Source organism: Knufia obscura (genome assembly GCF_036327395.1).
Source record: "Knufia obscura strain CCFEE 5817 isolate CBS 148926 chromosome Unknown scaffold_9, whole genome shotgun sequence".
Taxonomy (NCBI): domain Eukaryota; kingdom Fungi; phylum Ascomycota; class Eurotiomycetes; order Chaetothyriales; family Trichomeriaceae; genus Knufia; species Knufia obscura.
The window spans coordinates 451697-470261 of NW_027042695.1; the positions used below are offsets into that span (position 1 = coordinate 451697).

At 51.8% G+C, this 18565-nt stretch overlaps 6 protein-coding genes across 6 annotated transcripts; 4 read left to right on the forward strand and 2 right to left on the reverse strand.

Annotated features, from left to right (window-relative positions):
* Positions 1 to 263: 263 nt before the first annotated feature.
* ARO1 (3-dehydroquinate dehydratase (3-dehydroquinase)) lies at positions 264 to 5099 on the forward strand (the record flags this gene model as incomplete). Its single annotated transcript, XM_064875910.1, has 1 exon — positions 264 to 5099. One exon carries the CDS (start codon positions 264 to 266, stop codon positions 5097 to 5099), a length of 4836 nt encoding a protein of 1611 aa, XP_064728174.1.
* A 63-nt stretch (positions 5100 to 5162) lies between these two features.
* PMZ80_007503 (uncharacterized protein) lies at positions 5163 to 6788 on the forward strand (the record flags this gene model as incomplete). The annotated part of the gene is given in 3 exon segments (XM_064875911.1): positions 5163 to 5715; positions 5733 to 6054; positions 6074 to 6788. The coding sequence occupies 3 exon segments, from the start codon at positions 5163 to 5165 to the stop codon at positions 6786 to 6788; spliced, it is 1590 nt and encodes a 529-aa protein (XP_064728175.1).
* A 300-nt stretch (positions 6789 to 7088) lies between these two features.
* Positions 7089 to 9329, reverse strand: PMZ80_007504 (uncharacterized protein; the record flags this gene model as incomplete). Its single annotated transcript, XM_064875912.1, has 1 exon — positions 7089 to 9329. The coding sequence occupies one exon, from the start codon at positions 9327 to 9329 to the stop codon at positions 7089 to 7091; it is 2241 nt and encodes a 746-aa protein (XP_064728176.1).
* Positions 9330 to 9552: 223 nt separating this feature from the next.
* ALG9 (mannosyltransferase) lies at positions 9553 to 11393 on the forward strand (the record flags this gene model as incomplete). The annotated part of the gene is made up of 2 exons (XM_064875913.1): positions 9553 to 9602; positions 9650 to 11393. The coding sequence occupies 2 exons, from the start codon at positions 9553 to 9555 to the stop codon at positions 11391 to 11393; spliced, it is 1794 nt and encodes a 597-aa protein (XP_064728177.1).
* A 2703-nt stretch (positions 11394 to 14096) lies between these two features.
* PMZ80_007506 (uncharacterized protein) lies at positions 14097 to 15232 on the reverse strand (the record flags this gene model as incomplete). The annotated part of the gene is made up of 2 exons (XM_064875914.1): positions 14097 to 14578; positions 14665 to 15232. The coding sequence occupies 2 exons, from the start codon at positions 15230 to 15232 to the stop codon at positions 14097 to 14099; spliced, it is 1050 nt and encodes a 349-aa protein (XP_064728178.1).
* Positions 15233 to 16469: 1237 nt separating this feature from the next.
* Positions 16470 to 18131, forward strand: PMZ80_007507 (uncharacterized protein; the record flags this gene model as incomplete). Its single annotated transcript, XM_064875915.1, has 1 exon — positions 16470 to 18131. One exon carries the CDS (start codon positions 16470 to 16472, stop codon positions 18129 to 18131), a length of 1662 nt encoding a protein of 553 aa, XP_064728179.1.
* Between the last annotated feature and the right edge of the window lie 434 nt (positions 18132 to 18565).

The window sequence follows — 18565 nt, forward strand, 5'->3', positions numbered from 1 at the left end:
ACGATATATGACTATTGATCGATGCAGTTGAACGGAAGCAGCGAGGGGAATAATTTAGTCGAATTTGTTGATAGGCCCAAATTGTTCTTCCAGAGGCAATAATTTATTCGAAAGGGAAAGAGCCAGTCCCGTGACTTCCCTGATGTAGACAAGAGTCAGGTACTCCGAAGCTCGCTAATCACTTTTTCACCGCCTACCCAATCACACTTCTTGACCCTCCATTATTTTGGTTGAACGAGCATTTTACTACTGCTGTACGAACAATGCCTCATGCCAACGGCGTCCCGAATGGGACCGTCGACGGCAACGGTGAGCAAGTTCGAATTAGCTTGTTGGGTAGAGAAAGCATAATCATCGACTTTGGCTTATGGAACAACTTCATCGCCCAGGATCTGGTCTCCACTCTCCCTTCATCGACATATGTCCTCATTACCGACACAAATATTGGCAGGTTGTACACTAAGTCCTTCTCAGAATCGTTTCAGTATGTTTCCCAAGGCAAGTCGAGGTTGCTTACACTCGAGATACCACCCGGCGAGAGCTCCAAGTCACGGCAGACGAAAGACGAAATCGAAGACTGGCTCCTGAGTCAGAGTCCGCCATGTGGTCGAGATACTGTCATCATTGCCCTTGGCGGAGGCGTCATTGGTGACCTGACTGGCTTCGTAGCAGCAACATACATGCGAGGCATCAAGTTTGTCCAAGTACCTACCACGTTACTAGCAATGGTCGATTCCTCGATAGGTGGAAAAACAGCAATAGACACACCTCTTGGCAAGAACTTGGTGGGGGCAATATGGCAGCCTCAACGGATATACATTGATCTCGACTTTCTCGGCTCTCTTCCACCCAGAGAGGTCATAAATGGAATGGCCGAAGTTATCAAGACTGCCGCTATTTCGGATGAGAATGACTTTGCCGACCTCGAAGACAATGCCGACCTCATCATGTCAGCAATTCGAGCCGATGTGAAGGCTGGTGCAAAGAGGTTCCGACACATTGAGCACATACTCAAAAAGATCATATCAGCTTCGGCACGATTCAAAGCACATGTTGTCACAATCGATGAACGAGAAACTGGCCTCCGAAATCTTCTCAATTTCGGACATTCAATAGGTCATGCAATTGAAGCTCTCTTGACACCACAAGTGCTGCACGGAGAATGCGTGGCGATTGGTATGATTAAAGAAGCTGAGCTCGCTAGATATCTTGGAGTGTTGAATGGCACCGCTGTGGGACGGTTGCAGAAATGCCTTACAGCCTACGGTCTCCCCACACGCATGGACGACGAGCAAGTTCGCAAGCTGACTGGCGGCAAGAGATGCACAGTGGATGGGCTACTCAAGAAGATGGGTGTTGACAAGAAGAACGAAGGAGCAAAGAAGAAGATTGTCCTTCTATCAGCCATTGGAAGAACGCACGAGCAGAAGGCTAGCATTGTGGCCGACAAAGAAATCAGAGTCGTACTATCTCCTAGTGTTGAGGTAATTCCTGGAGTACCAGCAGGACTCAAGATCACTTGCACACCTCCCGGCAGCAAAAGCATCTCGAACCGCGCTTTAGTGCTCGCTGCACTTGGTTCAGGCACTTGCAAGATCAGAAACCTTCTTACCTCCGCGGACACAGAAGTTATGCTTGCTGCATTGACCCGGTTGGGTGCGGCCACTTTCTCCTGGGAAGATGACGGAGAAGTTCTTGTGGTCAATGGTAATGGCGGCCAGATGAAAGCAAGCAAGACTGATCTATATCTTGGAAATGCTGGCACAGCCGCACGCTTCTTGACTACAGTCGCTACTCTTGCCAAGCCAAGCGATGTCACAACAACCGTGCTTACCGGCAATGCTAGAATGAAGCAGCGACCCATTGGCGACCTTGTCGACGCCCTGCTTGCGAATGGTGCTGAGCTGGACTACCTGGGTGCACCCGGCTGCTTACCACTGAATATTGGCGCGTCAGCAGGATTTGCTGGTGGTGAGATACGATTGGCTGCCAAAGTCTCCTCACAATACGTGTCTTCACTTCTGATGTGTGCTCCATATGCGAAAGAGCCTGTTACGTTGAAGCTGGTTGGGGGGAAACCAATTTCTCAACCCTACATTGATATGACTACAGCAATGATGGCGTCTTTTGGCATTACAGTGCAGAAGTCAAAGGTCGAGGAGCACACTTACCACATTCCAAAAGGCCGTTACCAGAATCCATCTGACTACACTGTTGAGAGCGATGCCAGCTCTGCTACGTATCCTCTGGCGATTGCTGCGATGACCGGAACCACGTGCACGGTTCCTAACATCGGCTCTAGCTCTCTCCAGGGCGACTCGGCGTTCGCAGTCGATGTACTGAAGCCCATGGGCTGCTCTGTGACTCAAACAGCAACTTTTACAACCGTTGTTGGGCCACCAGGGGGACAGCTGCAGCCATTGCCTAACGTTGACATGGAACCTATGACAGACGCGTTCCTGACCGCCTCTGTCTTAGCAGCAGTCGCCAGTGGTAAAACTTCCTCGACAACACGCATCTATGGCATTGCGAATCAAAGAGTCAAAGAATGCAATCGAATTCAGGCCATGGAAGACGAGCTTGCCAAGTTTGGTGTGACGTGCCGGCAATTCGATGATGGTCTTGAGATAGACGGTATTGATCGCAAGAAATTGCAGCAACCTAAAGATGGCGTCCACTGCTACGACGATCACAGGGTTGCCATGAGCTTCAGCGTGCTCGCATTAGCTGCCAGACAACCAACTCTGATCCTCGAAAAAGAGTGTACGAGCAAGACCTGGCCTGGTTGGTGGGACACGATGTCGCAGCTGTTCAGCATTCAGCTAGAAGGGAAAGAGCCTGCAGACCTTCCTCTCCTTGGACCGGAGAAAATCGACAGACGCAACGCCTCGATCTTTATTGTAGGGATGCGTGGTGCTGGAAAGACAACCACTGGCAGGTGGGTTGCAAAGTCTTTGAACAGAAAACTGCTTGATCTGGACACCGAGCTTGAGATGCGGGAGCAGCGGCCGATTCCTGACATTGTGCGCCAGGATGGTTGGGACGAGTTTCGTAACAAAGAGCTTGCAGTGCTGAAGTCAGTGATGAAGGAGAACTCTACTGGTCACGTTCTTGCCTGTGGCGGTGGCGTCGTTGAGATGCCAGAAGCCAGGAAACTGCTTGTCGAATGGCATCAGAAGACCGGCAATGTCTTGCTTGTTCAGCGCAACATTCAGCATGTCATGGACTTTCTGCAGATTGACAAGACTCGACCGGCCTATGTCGAGGACATGATGGGCGTTTGGCTCAGACGGCAGCCATGGTTTGAAGAGTGCAGCAACATACTCTATTACAGCCAGCGGACACCAGGCGATGACCTGTCACGGGCAGCAGCTGATTTCGACCGTTTTCTCCGGATGCACACCGGTCAGGCTGACAGTCTCGCACCCATGAAAGAGAAGCTGCAGTCGTTCTTCATCTCCATCACTTTCCCCGACTTGAGACCACATGTCGATCTGCTACCTGAGGTTTGTCTCGGGTCTGATGCCGTGGAGCTAAGGGTGGATTTGCTGAAAGACCCCGACTCGCAATCCGGCATCCCTTCGATCGAGTATGTCATGACGCAGCTCTCCCTGCTCAGGTCTGTTGTGCCGCTACCGGTGGTTTTTACTATACGCACGAAATCGCAAGGTGGCTTGTTCCCTGGTGATGCAACGGAAGAAGCTTTGGCTCTTTACAGATTGGCGATCCGTATGGGCTCCGAATTTGTGGACTTGGAGGTTACAACTTTCCCCAAACAGCTCCTCGAAGCAGTCAAGCATATGGCCGACAATTCTTACAGCAAGATCATTGCCTCTCACCATGACCCTCAACGTCGGCTTGATTGGTCAAGAAACGCGTCTTGGGTTCCGGTCTACAATCAATGCCTTCAGTATGGTGACATAATCAAGCTAGTTGGGGTCGCGAACCAACTGGATGATAACTTCGCGCTTCGCAAATTCAAGCAGTGGTCGACAACTCAGCATCCAGATGTGCCACTGATCGCTATCAACATGGGCCGTGCAGGTCAAACAAGCAGGATTTTGAACAACTTCATGACACCGGTGTCGCATCCGAGCCTACCATTCAAAGCAGCGCCAGGTCAGCTATCCGCAAAAGAGATCCGCGATGGCTCAACACTAATGGGCGAGATCGCACCAAAGCAGTTCTATCTCTTTGGAAGCCCGGTGTCAGCAAGTAAAAGTCCCCTAATGCATAACACTTTGTTCAGAACAATGGGCTTGCCTCACAAATACCAAGCACACGAGACTGACATGGCCGAGGAACTGGTTCAGCTTATTCGGAGTCCTGACTTTGGCGGTGCAAGCGTGACCATACCGCTTAAGCTTGACATCATGGCTCACATCGACATGGTCGATCCGAACGCCAAGGTTATTGGAGCCGTCAATACTATTGTCCCCGCGCCTCCTCACACAACGCTCAACCCTACAAATAGTTTGAAGCTTGTTGGGATGAACACAGACTATCTCGGTATGATGGACTGTCTGCGCAATGCCGGTGCATCAGGGCTTCTCGGTGAAGGCGTTCAGGCGGGTCTGGTCATCGGCGGCGGTGGCACAGCCAGGGCTGCCATTCAGACGCTACATACTATGGCTTACAGCCCTATCTACCTGCTTGGCCGTGATGAGAGCAAGATCTCGGCCTTGGCGTCATCATTTCCAACGTCTTACAACATCACTCCCCTTACAACTTCTGGTACGAGTGCTATGGACAGGATGAGTAAGCTATTGCCAAAGGTGGCCATCGCTACAATACCAGCAAACATCCCTATCGATACTGCTCTGAAGGTTGTTTTGGAGCAAGTCTTCGCCAAGGCTTCCCCGGACGAAGAAGGTGCTGGACCGGGTCTTGCTCACGGTGTCTTGCTGGAAATGGCTTATAAGCCTGCCAATACCGAGGTCATGCAGATGGCCTCAAGAATTGGGCGCTGGAAGACTATCCAGGGTCTTGAGACTCTAGTCACGCAGGGTCTTTGGCAATTTGAGTACTGGACTGGGATTCGCATTCGAGGTCTGGGTACAAACATGGTGCGAAAGGTGGTTCTTGGAGATAGTGCATAGTGGACACACCAAGACACATGCAACCTGAGATCTGCACAAGATAGCGCAACACTTCGAGGTGGAATGGCTAATGACGATACATCATCGGAGCAAAATAATGAATTGGACGAAGATATCGCTGAAACCGCTCACTCGACCCAGCAACAGGTTACGGCGGGTGAGGTCAACTCGCGTCCGGTGTTACGCAACAGCTCGGTACCGGAAATTCTCATCGATAGCCGCTTGCAGGAGGAAGAGATGCTTCCTAACTCTGCTTTAGCCACCTTGACCGACATATCCAACTTGCGTATTGGTGATCCGACCAATCCTGTGCAAGACAGAGCTGTTGATTCCGCGGCGGCAGGATCAAGCAATGCTCCACCATCTGAACTATTCCCCGAAACTGCATCAAACCTAGCCACTACCCGTTCAAGTGGGCTTCTCGTGGAGACAGCACCCAGTGTACATACGACAGATCAGGAAGGTTCCATAGCAACACAGCCTCCAGCTACACAAGATCCAGGATCGAGCTTGAACTACGGTCCAGATGCAGCGCGACTCGCAGACGAGCTTCAGGACAGTTTCCAAGACATTGGCAGCACAGACGGTGCAGACTCTCTTCGACAAACCGGAAAAAGTCAGTCAAGTGCACAGAAGGTCATCATCCTGAGTCTGCAAATAGAGCTGTTCTGGACAGCTCTAATGCTCCTATCAACGAAGAAGAAACCAACGGTAGGACTGCGAGGGGCACAATCCGTCGCAGCAGACTCATTCGAGCTGCCGAGCGAGGAATGGATCGTATCCAAGACGTGTTCCCCGGAAGAGATTCAAGAGCTCCGAGTGGGTCAAGTGCTGGTATAGCAAGACCCAATTCTAGAGTCCCTGCATCAGCTGATGATGTGCCTCTTGGCGATGAAGACGTGCAAGAGCGAGCCGACAACGATCCACATCGAGGTTCAGGGTCTCTTAACGCAACGTCTATACAACCGACTCAGCATTGGCTCTTTACATCGTGACAACCACAGATCCACTCCAGTAATACAACCAGCTACAGGAGTCTCAAGTGGTGAGAGCCCTGGTGCGGCGCGAACTCAGCAAGCAGGCCTCGTTCGCTCTAGATCTTCGTTCTTGGGCAAAAGCCCATTCCAGAGTCTCACCGACGCAGCAAGACGGCAGAGGTCTGCTTCTGCTGGAGATGTAGCAGAACCGTCTGGACGTGCAACCAGCAGTGCTCGAGACAGCATGAGTCGACCATACGGCAGCCTCGGAAGGTTTCTTACCAGATCGTCAGGCCCTCCACCAACTCCGCGAAGTTCTGTTGTCCCACCACAACCGGCTTCGACAGGGACAGCAGTTGCAGCACGAAAACCAGCAGCGGCCATCGCCACACAAACATTGAAAAAGAGTGGTAACACGATGTTGAGATGGGCGGGGAACCTCTTCCGTGAAATTGGCGAATTGAGTCAAGCGTACAGCAATGTGCTCGGTAACCGCGCCCATGAACAGCCACAACAGCCTCCCCCAGAGTCGGACAGAGACTTCAGTGACATGATGATATTGCAGCTCCACCGCAAGACGCGAACAGAGCAGAAGCGGAGCAAGGACGGAGGTCAATGCCTCGCAAATGGTTGTCAACACTCAGGCGGCACAAAGGGAGAAATCAGAACGTCATACCTCTCGATTGAGATAGACTGGACGCTAAAAGGGTAAGAACGAAACGCCTTCATTTGTGGGTTCTGCATGGTTTGTTCTCCGTCGACGAGCAAGCAATGATAGGGAAGGCTTTCGCATTGGAAAGATCATCGTTCGTTTACGCATGTACAGAAAAGCTTCGACGCCCACATAGAGAACAGCACGCAAACATAGATAGAGTAGAACAGAAGTACTTGAAACGATTGAACTGTGTCACACTGTACAAGCTATACATACAGGGTATCAATGTTTTGGCTTCATCCCCAAGAAACACTGCTAGAGTCACATCCCGCCGAGGTACCATCCCTCCTCTCATCATTATTGCCCACCACCCTGCCACCCACCACCACCGCCCCCCTGCGTCTGCCTCCTTAACTCCTCAAGCTGCCTCTGCACCTGCGCAATCGCATCCGCATTCACATTCTGCGCTCCGTATTGCGCTTGGTGGGCCTGGTATTGCTGATTCTGGTTCTGGTGGTATTGAGACCATGCGTTTTGGTTTTGGTTCTGGTATTGGTTTGGAGCTTGGAATGTGAAGCCGTTGCCTGCTAGTGGTGTCATGGGTGAGGGAGGGACGGTGTTATTTGCGTTGGAGTTGTTGTTGTAGGGGGTGAGTTGGGGTGGTGGGGGTGGTTGGAAGGGGAAGAGGGGGAAGGTGGGTTGTTGTTGTTGTTGTTGGGGGAAGAATTGTTGTTGTTGTGGTTGGAGCTGGTTGGTGTACATTGAGGACGGGGAGGATTGATTGTAGGCGTTGCTCGGGAAGTTGGAATTGTTGTTGTTTTTGTATGCTGCGCGATTGTTCTGTTCACGATTTCCGCCTCGTCCGGTGCCACGACCGCGACCCCGATCGTTGTTGTTGTTGCCTCTGCTACCTCTTCCTCTTCCTCGTCCTCTGTTGTCGTTGCCTCGAGTGGATTGTGGTGGGTATGAACTTGTCTGAGCCTGGGGAGATACTTGTGCGCCATTCATGCCATTGCCGTGTGGGAGGGTTTGCGGACGCTTGAGCGGGGTGTATTCTGTTTCTCCCTCTTCTACGTCGTCGTAGTTCATCTCTAGACTGCCGTTGTTGTATGCGCTTGCTGTGTCGGACTCGGGAATGCTGGACATGTAGGTTCCTCCTCCTCCTCTTCCGCCGCCAGCACCGCGACCACCTCTTTGACCTCGTCCTCGACCGCCTCGACCTGACGGAGGCGCTGTTGATGGGTCGATTCCTTTACGGCGGAGTTTGAGCTGTCGTTTGTGTTCTGCCTCGGCCTCATCGTCGCTGAATTCCATCTCTTCATCTCCGACCTCTTCATCGTGGAAGTTTGATGCGTCGGAGCCTTTGACGGCTTTGAGTGGTTGTGTGAATACGAAGGAGCTGTGGTCTTTGACGTAGAATATTTTTGTGCCTTTCTCGGATACACCACTCTCTCGAACGTCTGTGTCGGAGGCGAAGCGCACGGTGTAGAGTGGTTGTTCTACTCTCCCTAGTGTCTCGTGGACTGCGCCTATCACACATCGGTCCTCAAGGCAGAGGACGGAACCTGATTCGAGGACCTGGTAGGAGCCGCTTGTTGCAGCTTTGACAAGGACAGTAGTCTCAACTATCGCTTCGACTGCGCCCAGTTCCTCGATCTTCATTTCTGGTGTTACAGTGACATCTGGCTTGGGGAGGATATCCTCCGGCTTCTCGTTTGTGGTGCGTAGGCCTGCACCTGCATTTGTGTGTTTTGGACGAGACCCGCCTTCGTCGTCTGAGTCTGCGCCACCTCCTCCGCCGTCTTCTGCCATGAGGATGCGGGCTTGTTCGTAAGGGTCGAGGAGGGTGTATTCTTCGCCGTCTTCTTCGTCCGAGTCATCGTCGCTGGAGGAGTCGGAGGATGTGTCTGAGTCGGAGGAGTCGTATGGGGAGGAGTCCGATTCCCATTCTCGGGCTTCTGGTGCTGCTTGGGCGTCGGGCGCGCCGTCTGTAGCTGGTGCGATCTCGGGTTGAGCTAGAGTATCTGCTGTAGGCGGTAGGTTGTTGGCGTCAGCTACTTTCTGGAGGTGATCCATGGCGGGCTCCGAAGTCGCTTCTAGACCAGGAGGAAGAGTAGCATCTGGTGGGGTGGTGCTAGCAGGCTGTGGCTGTACTTCTTGTGCTGCTTCTGTTATAGGTGCCGGCTCCTGCTGGGTCGCTGCCTCCGTGTCTACCATGACATCGTTTCCTCCCATCTCGATATCTGCACTTGGTTTCTGTAAGTCTCCCGTAAGGGCCATAGGGCCCTCGATGCTTGACAAGCCGTTGGCTACCGTCTGGACCTCTGCTGCTTCGGAACCAGCCTCCGACTCGACGTGTTGCATAAGTACATCAAGCATATCAGTGTCCTCGGCTTTTGCGACTTCGTCGGTGACTCCTGACATAGTAGGTATAGACGCAGAACTCGCTGAAGCGCTGGTGGTATTGTCCTGCGCCAAAGGTGCGATTGGGTCTTGGTTGATACTCGATGCTGCTTCTGGTGGTGTAGGTCGAGCTCCAATCGGGGAGTCTGTCCTCTGCCGTTTTGGCGACGGCATTTCGAAGTCTTGCGCTTCCATTGTGAAGGAGGAAAAGCAGAATATTGTATATAACAACAATGCTTCAGAATCACCAAAAGTCTCAATCCAAAATATTGGAGAAGACCAGAAATATTTCCATGATCGACAGGCGGAGAAATGCTTCACTCCGATTGGATGAGGATAAGCTTATGTAATAGTCTTCTCAACCTTCTCGAGCAATTCCCCTACATCTCAGCTTCATCATAAGCGCATAGTTCATGCCATGAACGGTTCTTTTGCAGCAGGAGAGCCCGGTCATGGCTCACGGCCATGGTATGAAGAGTCGAAACGGCCGACAAGGACATCGTTAACGTATTCAGTGGCACTGGGGCCAAAACAAAAGCTCGACCACCCCCTCCATCATACCTCCTACCGCTCAACATCGCCTTCTACATCTGCCTCATCGCTCATCTGCTTGCAGCTTCGAATGCGCCAATACAGGATTGCGATGAAACCTTCAACTACTGGGAACCATTGCACTACCTGACCCATGGCTACGGCTTGCAAACATGGGAGTACTCCCCTGAGTTCAGCATACGAAGCTGGGCTTACATCCTTATCCATGCCATTCCAACCAAGATCGGAAGTCTCATCAGCAGGTCAAAGACATTCGAGTTCTACCTGTTGAAATGCATCCTCGCTGGTCTCTGCGCGGCCACCGAAACCAGACTCTACTCAGTAATTTCAAGGACTCTTCACCCGAGGATCGGCGTCTTCTACCTCATGATAGTCGCCTTCACGCCTGGCTTCTTCTACGCTTCCGCTGCCTTCCTACCGTCCAGCTTCGCCATGTATACCGGCACCCTCGGCTTGGCAACCTTCATGGATTGGCGTGGTGGGACTAAAACCGGGACTGCGATCATGTGGTTTGGTATCGGCGCCTTACTTGGATGGCCATTCGCTGGTGCACTGATCATCCCGTTCGTCCTCGAAGACTGGACCGTGGCATTCATCGCAGACGACATGGCCAATACCTTCTTCCTCTACCTCGACGGCGTGGTAAGATGTCTCGCAGTCCTTGGCGTGCAAGTTGCCCTCGATGCTTTCTTCTATCGCGAGCTGACTGTTGTACCCTGGCGACTGGTCCTGTACAACGTCTTCAGCGGCAAGAATCGCGGACCCGACATCTTCGGCACAGAGCCTTGGCATTTCTACATCAGAAACTTGCTGCTCAACTTCAATTTGTGGTTCATCCTGGGCATGGCTGCTGCACCACTGCTACTACTTCAGACACTCCTCCTGAAGCAGTCCACGACAAAGCAGACTGTATTAAGAACAGTGACCTTCATCTCACCGTTCTACCTATGGTTCACAATCTTCACCCTCCAGCCACACAAAGAAGAGAGGTTCATGTTCCCCGCCTATCCCTTCCTGGCCCTGAACGCAGCAATCTCGTTCCACATGCTACTCAGCTGGTTCGGCTCGTCAGATCCAACGACGCTAGTAGGCAGGATACCGCCTCAAATTAAAACGGCTCTGGTCCTCCCAGTCGTCCTGCTAAGCATCAATCTCGGCCTCTTACGCATCGTCAGCACCGTCACGAGCCATCGAGCGCCCCTGAAGGTTTACGACGCACTCAAGGAGCCAGGTATGACCCGCCAGGGTGACACGGTGTGCTTCGGCAAGGACTGGTATCGCTTTCCAACCTCGTTCTTCTTGCCCAATAATGCGCATGCGAAATTCGTGAAGAGTGAGTTCGACGGCTTGCTGCCTGGCGAGTTCCATGAGGGCAGAGAGGGACTGGGCTTCTTCCCGGGGAGTTGGATGATGCCGTCTGGGATGAATGATCGCAACAAGGAGGATATGGGGAAATACACTGATATTCAGCATTGCTCTTTCCTGGTTGACTCGAGCTTTCCGAGTACGGAGTCGACCGAACTCGAGCCTATCTATGCTCGGGATGAGAAGTGGGAGGAGGTGGCATGTGAGCCGTTCCTGGATAATACGAGGACGGGCCTGTTGGCGAGGACAATTTGGATTCCTGATCTTGAGTTCATCCCGCAGAGGTATCGGAGAGTCTGGGGTGAGCATTGTCTACTGCGCAGGCGTGGGATAAAAATCTGAATATTACATACTATGTACTTGAACGGTCTCCATCGTCCAGTCGATCACCAGCGAGACAGATTCGAACAGTCTGCACAAATTTGCTTCAACTGAACGGGACTCGGAATGAGGTTTCTCTTCCCGACCTCGACCATGGCGACATTGAAATCAGGCTTGGCATGCATGCCCTCATGAGGCGGACTTGCAACACCGTCGGATCCCTCTGCTCAGACAACTATCTCAGCTCGGACGGATCCTATCCAGCGAGGTACCCGCGAATCTTGGCTTGAAAGCAGAGCAGATCAAGGACTGTTGCTGGAGGACGATTCTGTATCAGCCGCGATTGCTGGAGACATCAACCGAGCCTCTGAGGATTCGATGGCGTGCCATGACTACGCTCGAACTGCATTCTCCGGATTTCGAAGGGGCTGTATCGAATTCTGGCATACAGCCTTATGCCGAATTGAAATCACCGCTTCATCTTCCAGAACCTTCTAAGGGCCCCGTCTAGGTGTCATGTCAGCCCCATCGCAATTTCAGATGCCGTGTGTGGCACGACTCATTTGCCGCAGCCACACTTCTGTGACCGTGGCTATCGACCGCACAGACATACGTGGGTGAAGGGCCGCCAAGCATATCTTCCCGGATCCTGGCACAAGATGGGGCATGAGCCGTCGCGACAGCGCCATAAGAGGGTCGAACATACGTATCAAGCTTTCGGGCCCTGACAGACATGTCATGTCAGACATACAAGCTTGGAGACGATCTGGTCGTGTTGCAAAGTGACGTGCAGAGCCGCAATCCGAAACAGGGCGCTTGTTGCACATGACGCAGGTCCCAATTGCTTTCTGCAGGAAGCAGGGAGCTGTTTAGTGATCGCATTCGAGGGTAGTCGTGGAATGGTAGATACTGAGCACCTAACATATCTGAAAAAGGAAAGAAATGCATTGTCGAAACGATTCATTCGCTGGTGTGCTGGAATTTGTCATGATTGTCGTTGTAGTGAGAGTGAGATGCAGGCAAAATCCCCTGACTGCCTCCACATTCTTGTGTAACGCTTGCCGTTGACTTTTGGTGGAGGTGGCTTAGGTAGTCTGCATCACGGATACAGTTGCTGACAGTGATGGCGCAACGACCGGTTATTTGCTCCTGGAAGTCAATCCAAGGACCCGGGTGCTGAGAGGTACTATAGCGGCTGTGAGATTTGCCTCTTGTTAGACGTAGCCAACGTCTTGTCGAGGTTGCTCTCATTCGATGCGTGCTGTGTAAGGCAATGCTGCTGACTCAAGAGCCATCACCGACCTGACGCGCAACATACCAGAGCAGCCAGCATACGCTGGTGGTGCTGAACTCGTAGTCACGCCAAGCTTAATTTGAGAATGGTGCCTGCACCGTGCTACTCCATACTTTGCACTCGCTCGAAGCAAGGCAGCTGCTCGTCACGTGTTGGTGCAGGCTTTCTTGCTACCGTCCAATGTGCCTTACTGAGCCCGGTCAACGTCGAGCCAATGGGGTGATTTGGTAAATTCGTGCAAGTCGTCGAGTCGATTTCGCAGAGTTGCGCTATCTCATCCTGAAATCCTGCTTCCGGGGAGGTGTCATTGACCTATGCCTGAGCTGCGCCATCTTCGTTGCGAAGAGGAATACAATTTCGTGTGTAGCACACTCCAGACTGTCCAGGGAAATGGTCTTGATTGTGAGCCATATAACAATGGCTTCGATCCTGCTTCGGGCACAAAGGATGTTGCGTAAACTCCTGTCACAGTAAGAGTAGAAGTCAACGTTGATCGATAGCCGGCTCTATACCATTCCCTACGATTTTCCCTGGCTGTTTGTGATAAACTGGCGTATCAGAGCAGTCGTTCTTCTGAAGCCGTAGATATGGGAGTTAGATCAGAGCGATCACCTAGCAGATTCTTCGACGCTCGAGGTATGTTTCTCTCCGCGTAAATGCTGAAAAGGTTGCTGACAATCTGCACAGAGGGAGTATCAGCAACACCCGCAGGCAGATCGGACTTTAAGTCTTCACGCTCATCGTCGTCATCAACCAGGGAGAGGTCACCATACCCTAGAAGCAACTTCCAAACGCTTGGAGATCTCGAGGCAGAGATTTTGAGAGCTGAGAGAAAGCAAACAGAAGCTGAAAGTAGGAAAAGACAGGCGATGGCGATGCTCGAAGAAGCTGAATCAATGGAGAAGGAATCGGTGGAAGAACGACGAGCGGCGTGCAATAAGCGTGTTGAGCTGCTGGAGAGACTGAAGGCTCAAGCAATCGAGGACTCCTTAGGAAGTCGCGACCTTAGCCCATTGCCGCTGCCAAGAACTTCTCGTCAACCGAGCCAGGTGCCACCGATCATTATTGACCGCACAAACGATGACTTGGAAAGTGTAACAACTAGGTCTCGTCGCAGGAGCTCGGCTGTCAGTCCAATGGGGAGAATAAGACAATCCAGCTCGTCGACAGCCTCCACGATAACAGAAAACACTTCCATCAGCAGAAGCAGTAAGAAGGCAAAGCTCAGAGGTGGTGGTTCGGACCATGATGTGCTTGAATTGCATCGGCGAGCAAGACCAAGGACAATCTGGGGAGGGCCTGCTTGGCGTTGAAACTGTTGAGATAAGGCTGCTTCTATCTCATGTACCATACTTAGTCTAGCTTCTTGGATATCCAACTACCCTCTGCTGATCGGTTATGTCTTCCCGATGGCCATCGTATACAATCGTTTAGCTGATTGCCATGGTGCGCTTTGGTTCGTACAGATCATCGATCGACTTGATCTCCTCGTCAGTAAGCTTGAAGTGAATAGCTTCGATCGCTTCGTCGACTCTTTTCTCGCTGCTCAGTCCAACTATGGGCGACGTGATGAACGGCTTACTCAGCGACCAAGCCATTGCAACCACAGCCATAGTCGTCCCTTTAGCCTTTGCAATTTCCTCAATCTTCCTGTTGATCTTCTTGTCTGCCTCCGACCATGGTACTCCCATCATGCCTTCTTTCATGTTGCCTCCTCGGGTCGTGTCGTTGAATGACTCGACAGGCCTAGTCAGGAAACCCATGGCGACTGGACTCCAAGGGATCTGAGCCATGCCAAATTTGGCACAGGCTGGGTACATTTCACGCTCCTCTTCTCGATATGTGGCGTTATGCAGACTCTGCATTGTCACGAATTCTGTCCAGCCATTCATTCGAGCAGTGTATTGCATCTCTGCAGGGTGTTAGCAAGAAAAAAGTGGGTGGAACTTGACATCACATCTGCGGTGAAGGTGGACTAATGTAGATGCCAAGACTTACCAAGTAGCTGATGCGCCCACATGCTCGACGCCCCAATATATCGGACCTTACCACTTTGCACCACGTCGTGCAATGCCTTCATGGTTTCCTTTATGGGCGTCTTGGGGTCGAACCTGTGGATCTGCAAAAGGTCGATATATTCCAAATCCAGTCTCTTCAGACTGGCGTCCACCGAGTGGAAGATATGCTTTCGACTCAGCCCGAATGAATTGGCATACCCGTTGTTCTCTCTGTCTTCAGCACTCATAGGCATTATGTCGTCCATACCTCGTCCGACGGGCGCAAAGCACTTGGTGGCAATGACGATCTCTTCTCGATTCCAATTGTACTTTTTGATCGCTTTTCCCAAAATCTCCTCCGAGACTCCATTGGAATAGACGTTTGCCGTGTCGAAGAACAGCAGCTTCTTCTCATAGCAATACTTCAGAATCGGTAGAGCTTTTTCTTCTGGGATTGTCCACTGCCACCTTCCTTCAGGTTTCCCATACGACATGCAGCCAACGCAGATACGCGGTACCCTCAGACCTGTCTCGCCTAGGTTCACGAATGGCATCTTCCTGTCTGACATTGTGCTGATTGTGATGTCGATGCTGTTCCAATTTTTGTAAATTGAGCCTCACTCGCCAGGACGGGCTGTCAAGTGAGGAGCAGTAGCCATATTTATGCTGTTAGAATCTCCTGGTCTCGTACATCATCGAGGAGGGGGACATATCCAGTTCACTCCAAATGGCGGACATATCGTAAATCCGTTTGATCAGCGCAAAGTATCGTCATGTCGCTGAAGCAGCATTCGTACATCAAGCTTTGCTTGTGACAGACGCGAGAACGAGCAGGAGAACGAGCAGGAGACTCATATGCGACGGGCTACACGTCGTCACTAGAGCAGTTGCGTGCAGTTGTCGCTGGCCTCACCTCGCTATGAGTCCCGATGCTAACTCGTTTGAGCTTCAAGATGGAGCTTGAAGGGCTTCGGCCGATCAAGCCACTCAATATGATTGGTCAGAGATCATGGTAATCTCTAAAACCCGAACAGCTATCTCGATCTGTGTCCTTTGACCATCCTTTGCTTTCGATGCAATAGTGTTTGCCCATAAACATCGAAGTCATGTTGCGCTTACGTCTTGTCGTGCCCGGTTCCATCAAGTATCTACCCGCGGCATGAAGCAAGCCACGCGGGGAATTATGTAACATGTCAGGCCGGTGACGTGTCAGCCGTCGACAGCAGCCGCCTTCCCTGTCAACTGGCACGGCATCAAGCACTTGCCTACCTGCGTACCTGCCAAACAAACATCTGTCGGTCGTGACTGCAATGCTGAGGTCTGAAGCTGGCATATAGAATGTAAGATCGGGCAAAGTGTGACAGACGAGGTTGTCCTGGCAAGGATGGCCGATTCGCGATCGTCTCAGGTTAGCCTCCTTGTGGGAGTGTGCACCTGCCTCAAGACAGGACATCACAATCAATCGGCAATTTCATGAAAAGCATACGTCTATCATGTTGCGCTCTCGGTCTTGTTGGTTCACCCGTCAGGCAGGTGGGCAACTTGAGGCTGGCGCACCTTCCTTTACGACCGAAGCTAGCCATTTGATTGGACTACCGAAGAAAAGTATCAAGACCAGTCATGTTCTGTCTCGGTAATAAGAGGTCCTTCAAGAGATCATGTCACTATACTGTACCTTCTTCGGTCGGTCGAGGTGATGCTCCAGTGTCATGTTCTGTTTGCTGCGAGTGCTTCCGTCGGCTTCCTTATATAACCTAACAGTGTTACCCGCTTTCACAAAGTCACAAACACTTGTGCACACAGAACATGGCTTCTGCTAACGACAGAGACAAAGATATCGACTGCGGTAGCAAGGAAACCAGGATGGCAAGCCCGATAGCAACTACCAAGAACGCATCTCAACCTATCGGCTGCCTGGAGTTATGTACACAAGACGCCCAGGTCCAATGGCTTGACGACCCCATCAACCCTCACAATTGGCCAGCAGCAAGAAAATATACCGTCACTATTCTCCTCTCAGCATTGTCTTTCAACACACTCATGTCCTCAACGATGGTGGCTCCGGCCCTTTCGAGGATCAGCAAAGACCTCAAGATCTCCACAGATGCGGAAACACAGCTAGTACTTTCTATTTATGTTCTGGCATATGCGGTCGGGTACTTCTTTTGGGTTCCGCTGAGCGAAGTGTATGGAAGAAAGTCCATCATTCAGGCTGCAAATGCGTGGTTTTGCATATGGAACTTGGTTTGTGGTTTCTCAGAGAACAAGGCTACCATCACAGTCGGACGTCTCTTCTCCGGTGCAGGAGCAGCCTCAGCTCTCGCTCTTGGGACAGGCACACTAGGAGAGATCTGGCGACCTGCCCAACGCGGGCGCTCGCTGGCAATGTTGTCAATAGTGTCATTGCTGGGACCTTGCATTGGACCGATCATCGGTGGTGCAATCGCTCAAAGATCGCTCCATGCCTGGCGCTGGGCATTCTGGTCGACCTCGATCTTCAATGCTGTGCTCCAACTGGTCTCCTTCCGCTTTCTCCATGAGAGCCACGCGCCTACTATTCTGCGTCGTCGAGGCAAGGCTGGGGATCAGGGCGAGGCACAGGGCACCCCCACTCCGCCTCCACGCACCACATTCCAGATCCTCGCCGTAGCCTTCAGAAGACCGCTGTATTTGACACTGACCCAGCCAGCATCTCAAGGACTCATCATCTACTCAGTACTTTCCTTCGGCTGCTTGTACGTTGTCTTGGCTGTCATACCTATTGCCTTCACCGAGGTCTATCAGCAGTCTTTGACAATAGCTTCACTCAACTATACTTCCTATGCCATCGGAACACTATTAGGGTCGCAAATCTGCGCTCCCATCATCGACTACCTGTATCGACGCAAGACACGACAGTACGCAGAGCAAATGGCTTCTGATATCGATATTGATGAGGCACTTCGAGTTAAGAGCTTGAATCAAAAAGCACCGCCAGAACTGCGCTTGTATCCATTCATCCCAACAGTACTGCTGATGTCTTGCGGTCTGCTGGTCTTCGGATGGGGCATACATTCCCGAAAGCACTGGATCATGCCAGACATCGGCATTGCGATGTTTGGAGCGGGCAACACGGCCATGACACAGTGTACTAACGCTTATGTGATTGACATATTCAGTGAGGTCAAGCCAGCATCGGGACGTGAGACCAATTCAACGCGAACGTCACCAATCACTATCAACTGGTCAGCATCTGCGATGGCATCAATATGGGCAGCAAAGTCCTTGGGTGGCTTTGCGTTCCCGCTCTTCGCTGTTGACCTGATTCGAAACCTGGGCTGGGGATGGACGGGCACATTACTGGCGATGCTGAACCTTACTGTTGGGCTGCCAATTGCAATTCTGCTATTAGCTCATGGACCAAAGCTCAGAGATCTGGGACGGAAGCGGATCGAGACGAGAATGGAAACAAACAGTAGTAGCGTATGAATTATAGAGCAGCTCGTAGGCACAGCCATGACAATGTACATAACCAGCTCATGAATGTGATTACTCAGCACAAAATGGTAGAGAAACGATGCAGGAGGTGAGCATTCCTTCCTCCCCAAACCGCAGCTTGGAGGCAGGAATGACGCCAAGATGGAGCTTGAGAGCTTCGAACTTAAGGGTCCGTGCGCCCGTCAAGGAGCCCCACCAGAAATCGAGCTTCGGTTCCTGTGGTTTCAATCCCAGCTTTCGTAGCTCCAGTCCTCTTCCTCTTCCGTCACTCATGATCGCGACTGATGCTGCCACTGACAGCCGCACACCAGGCGTGGCTGCTCTCACTTTCCCACTTCCTAGGTAGCTCCCTTGCCTCGAACTTCCTCCTGTTCCTTTTCTTATTTCTTTTTGCATCGTACTTGCCCATACCTCCTTACTAGAGG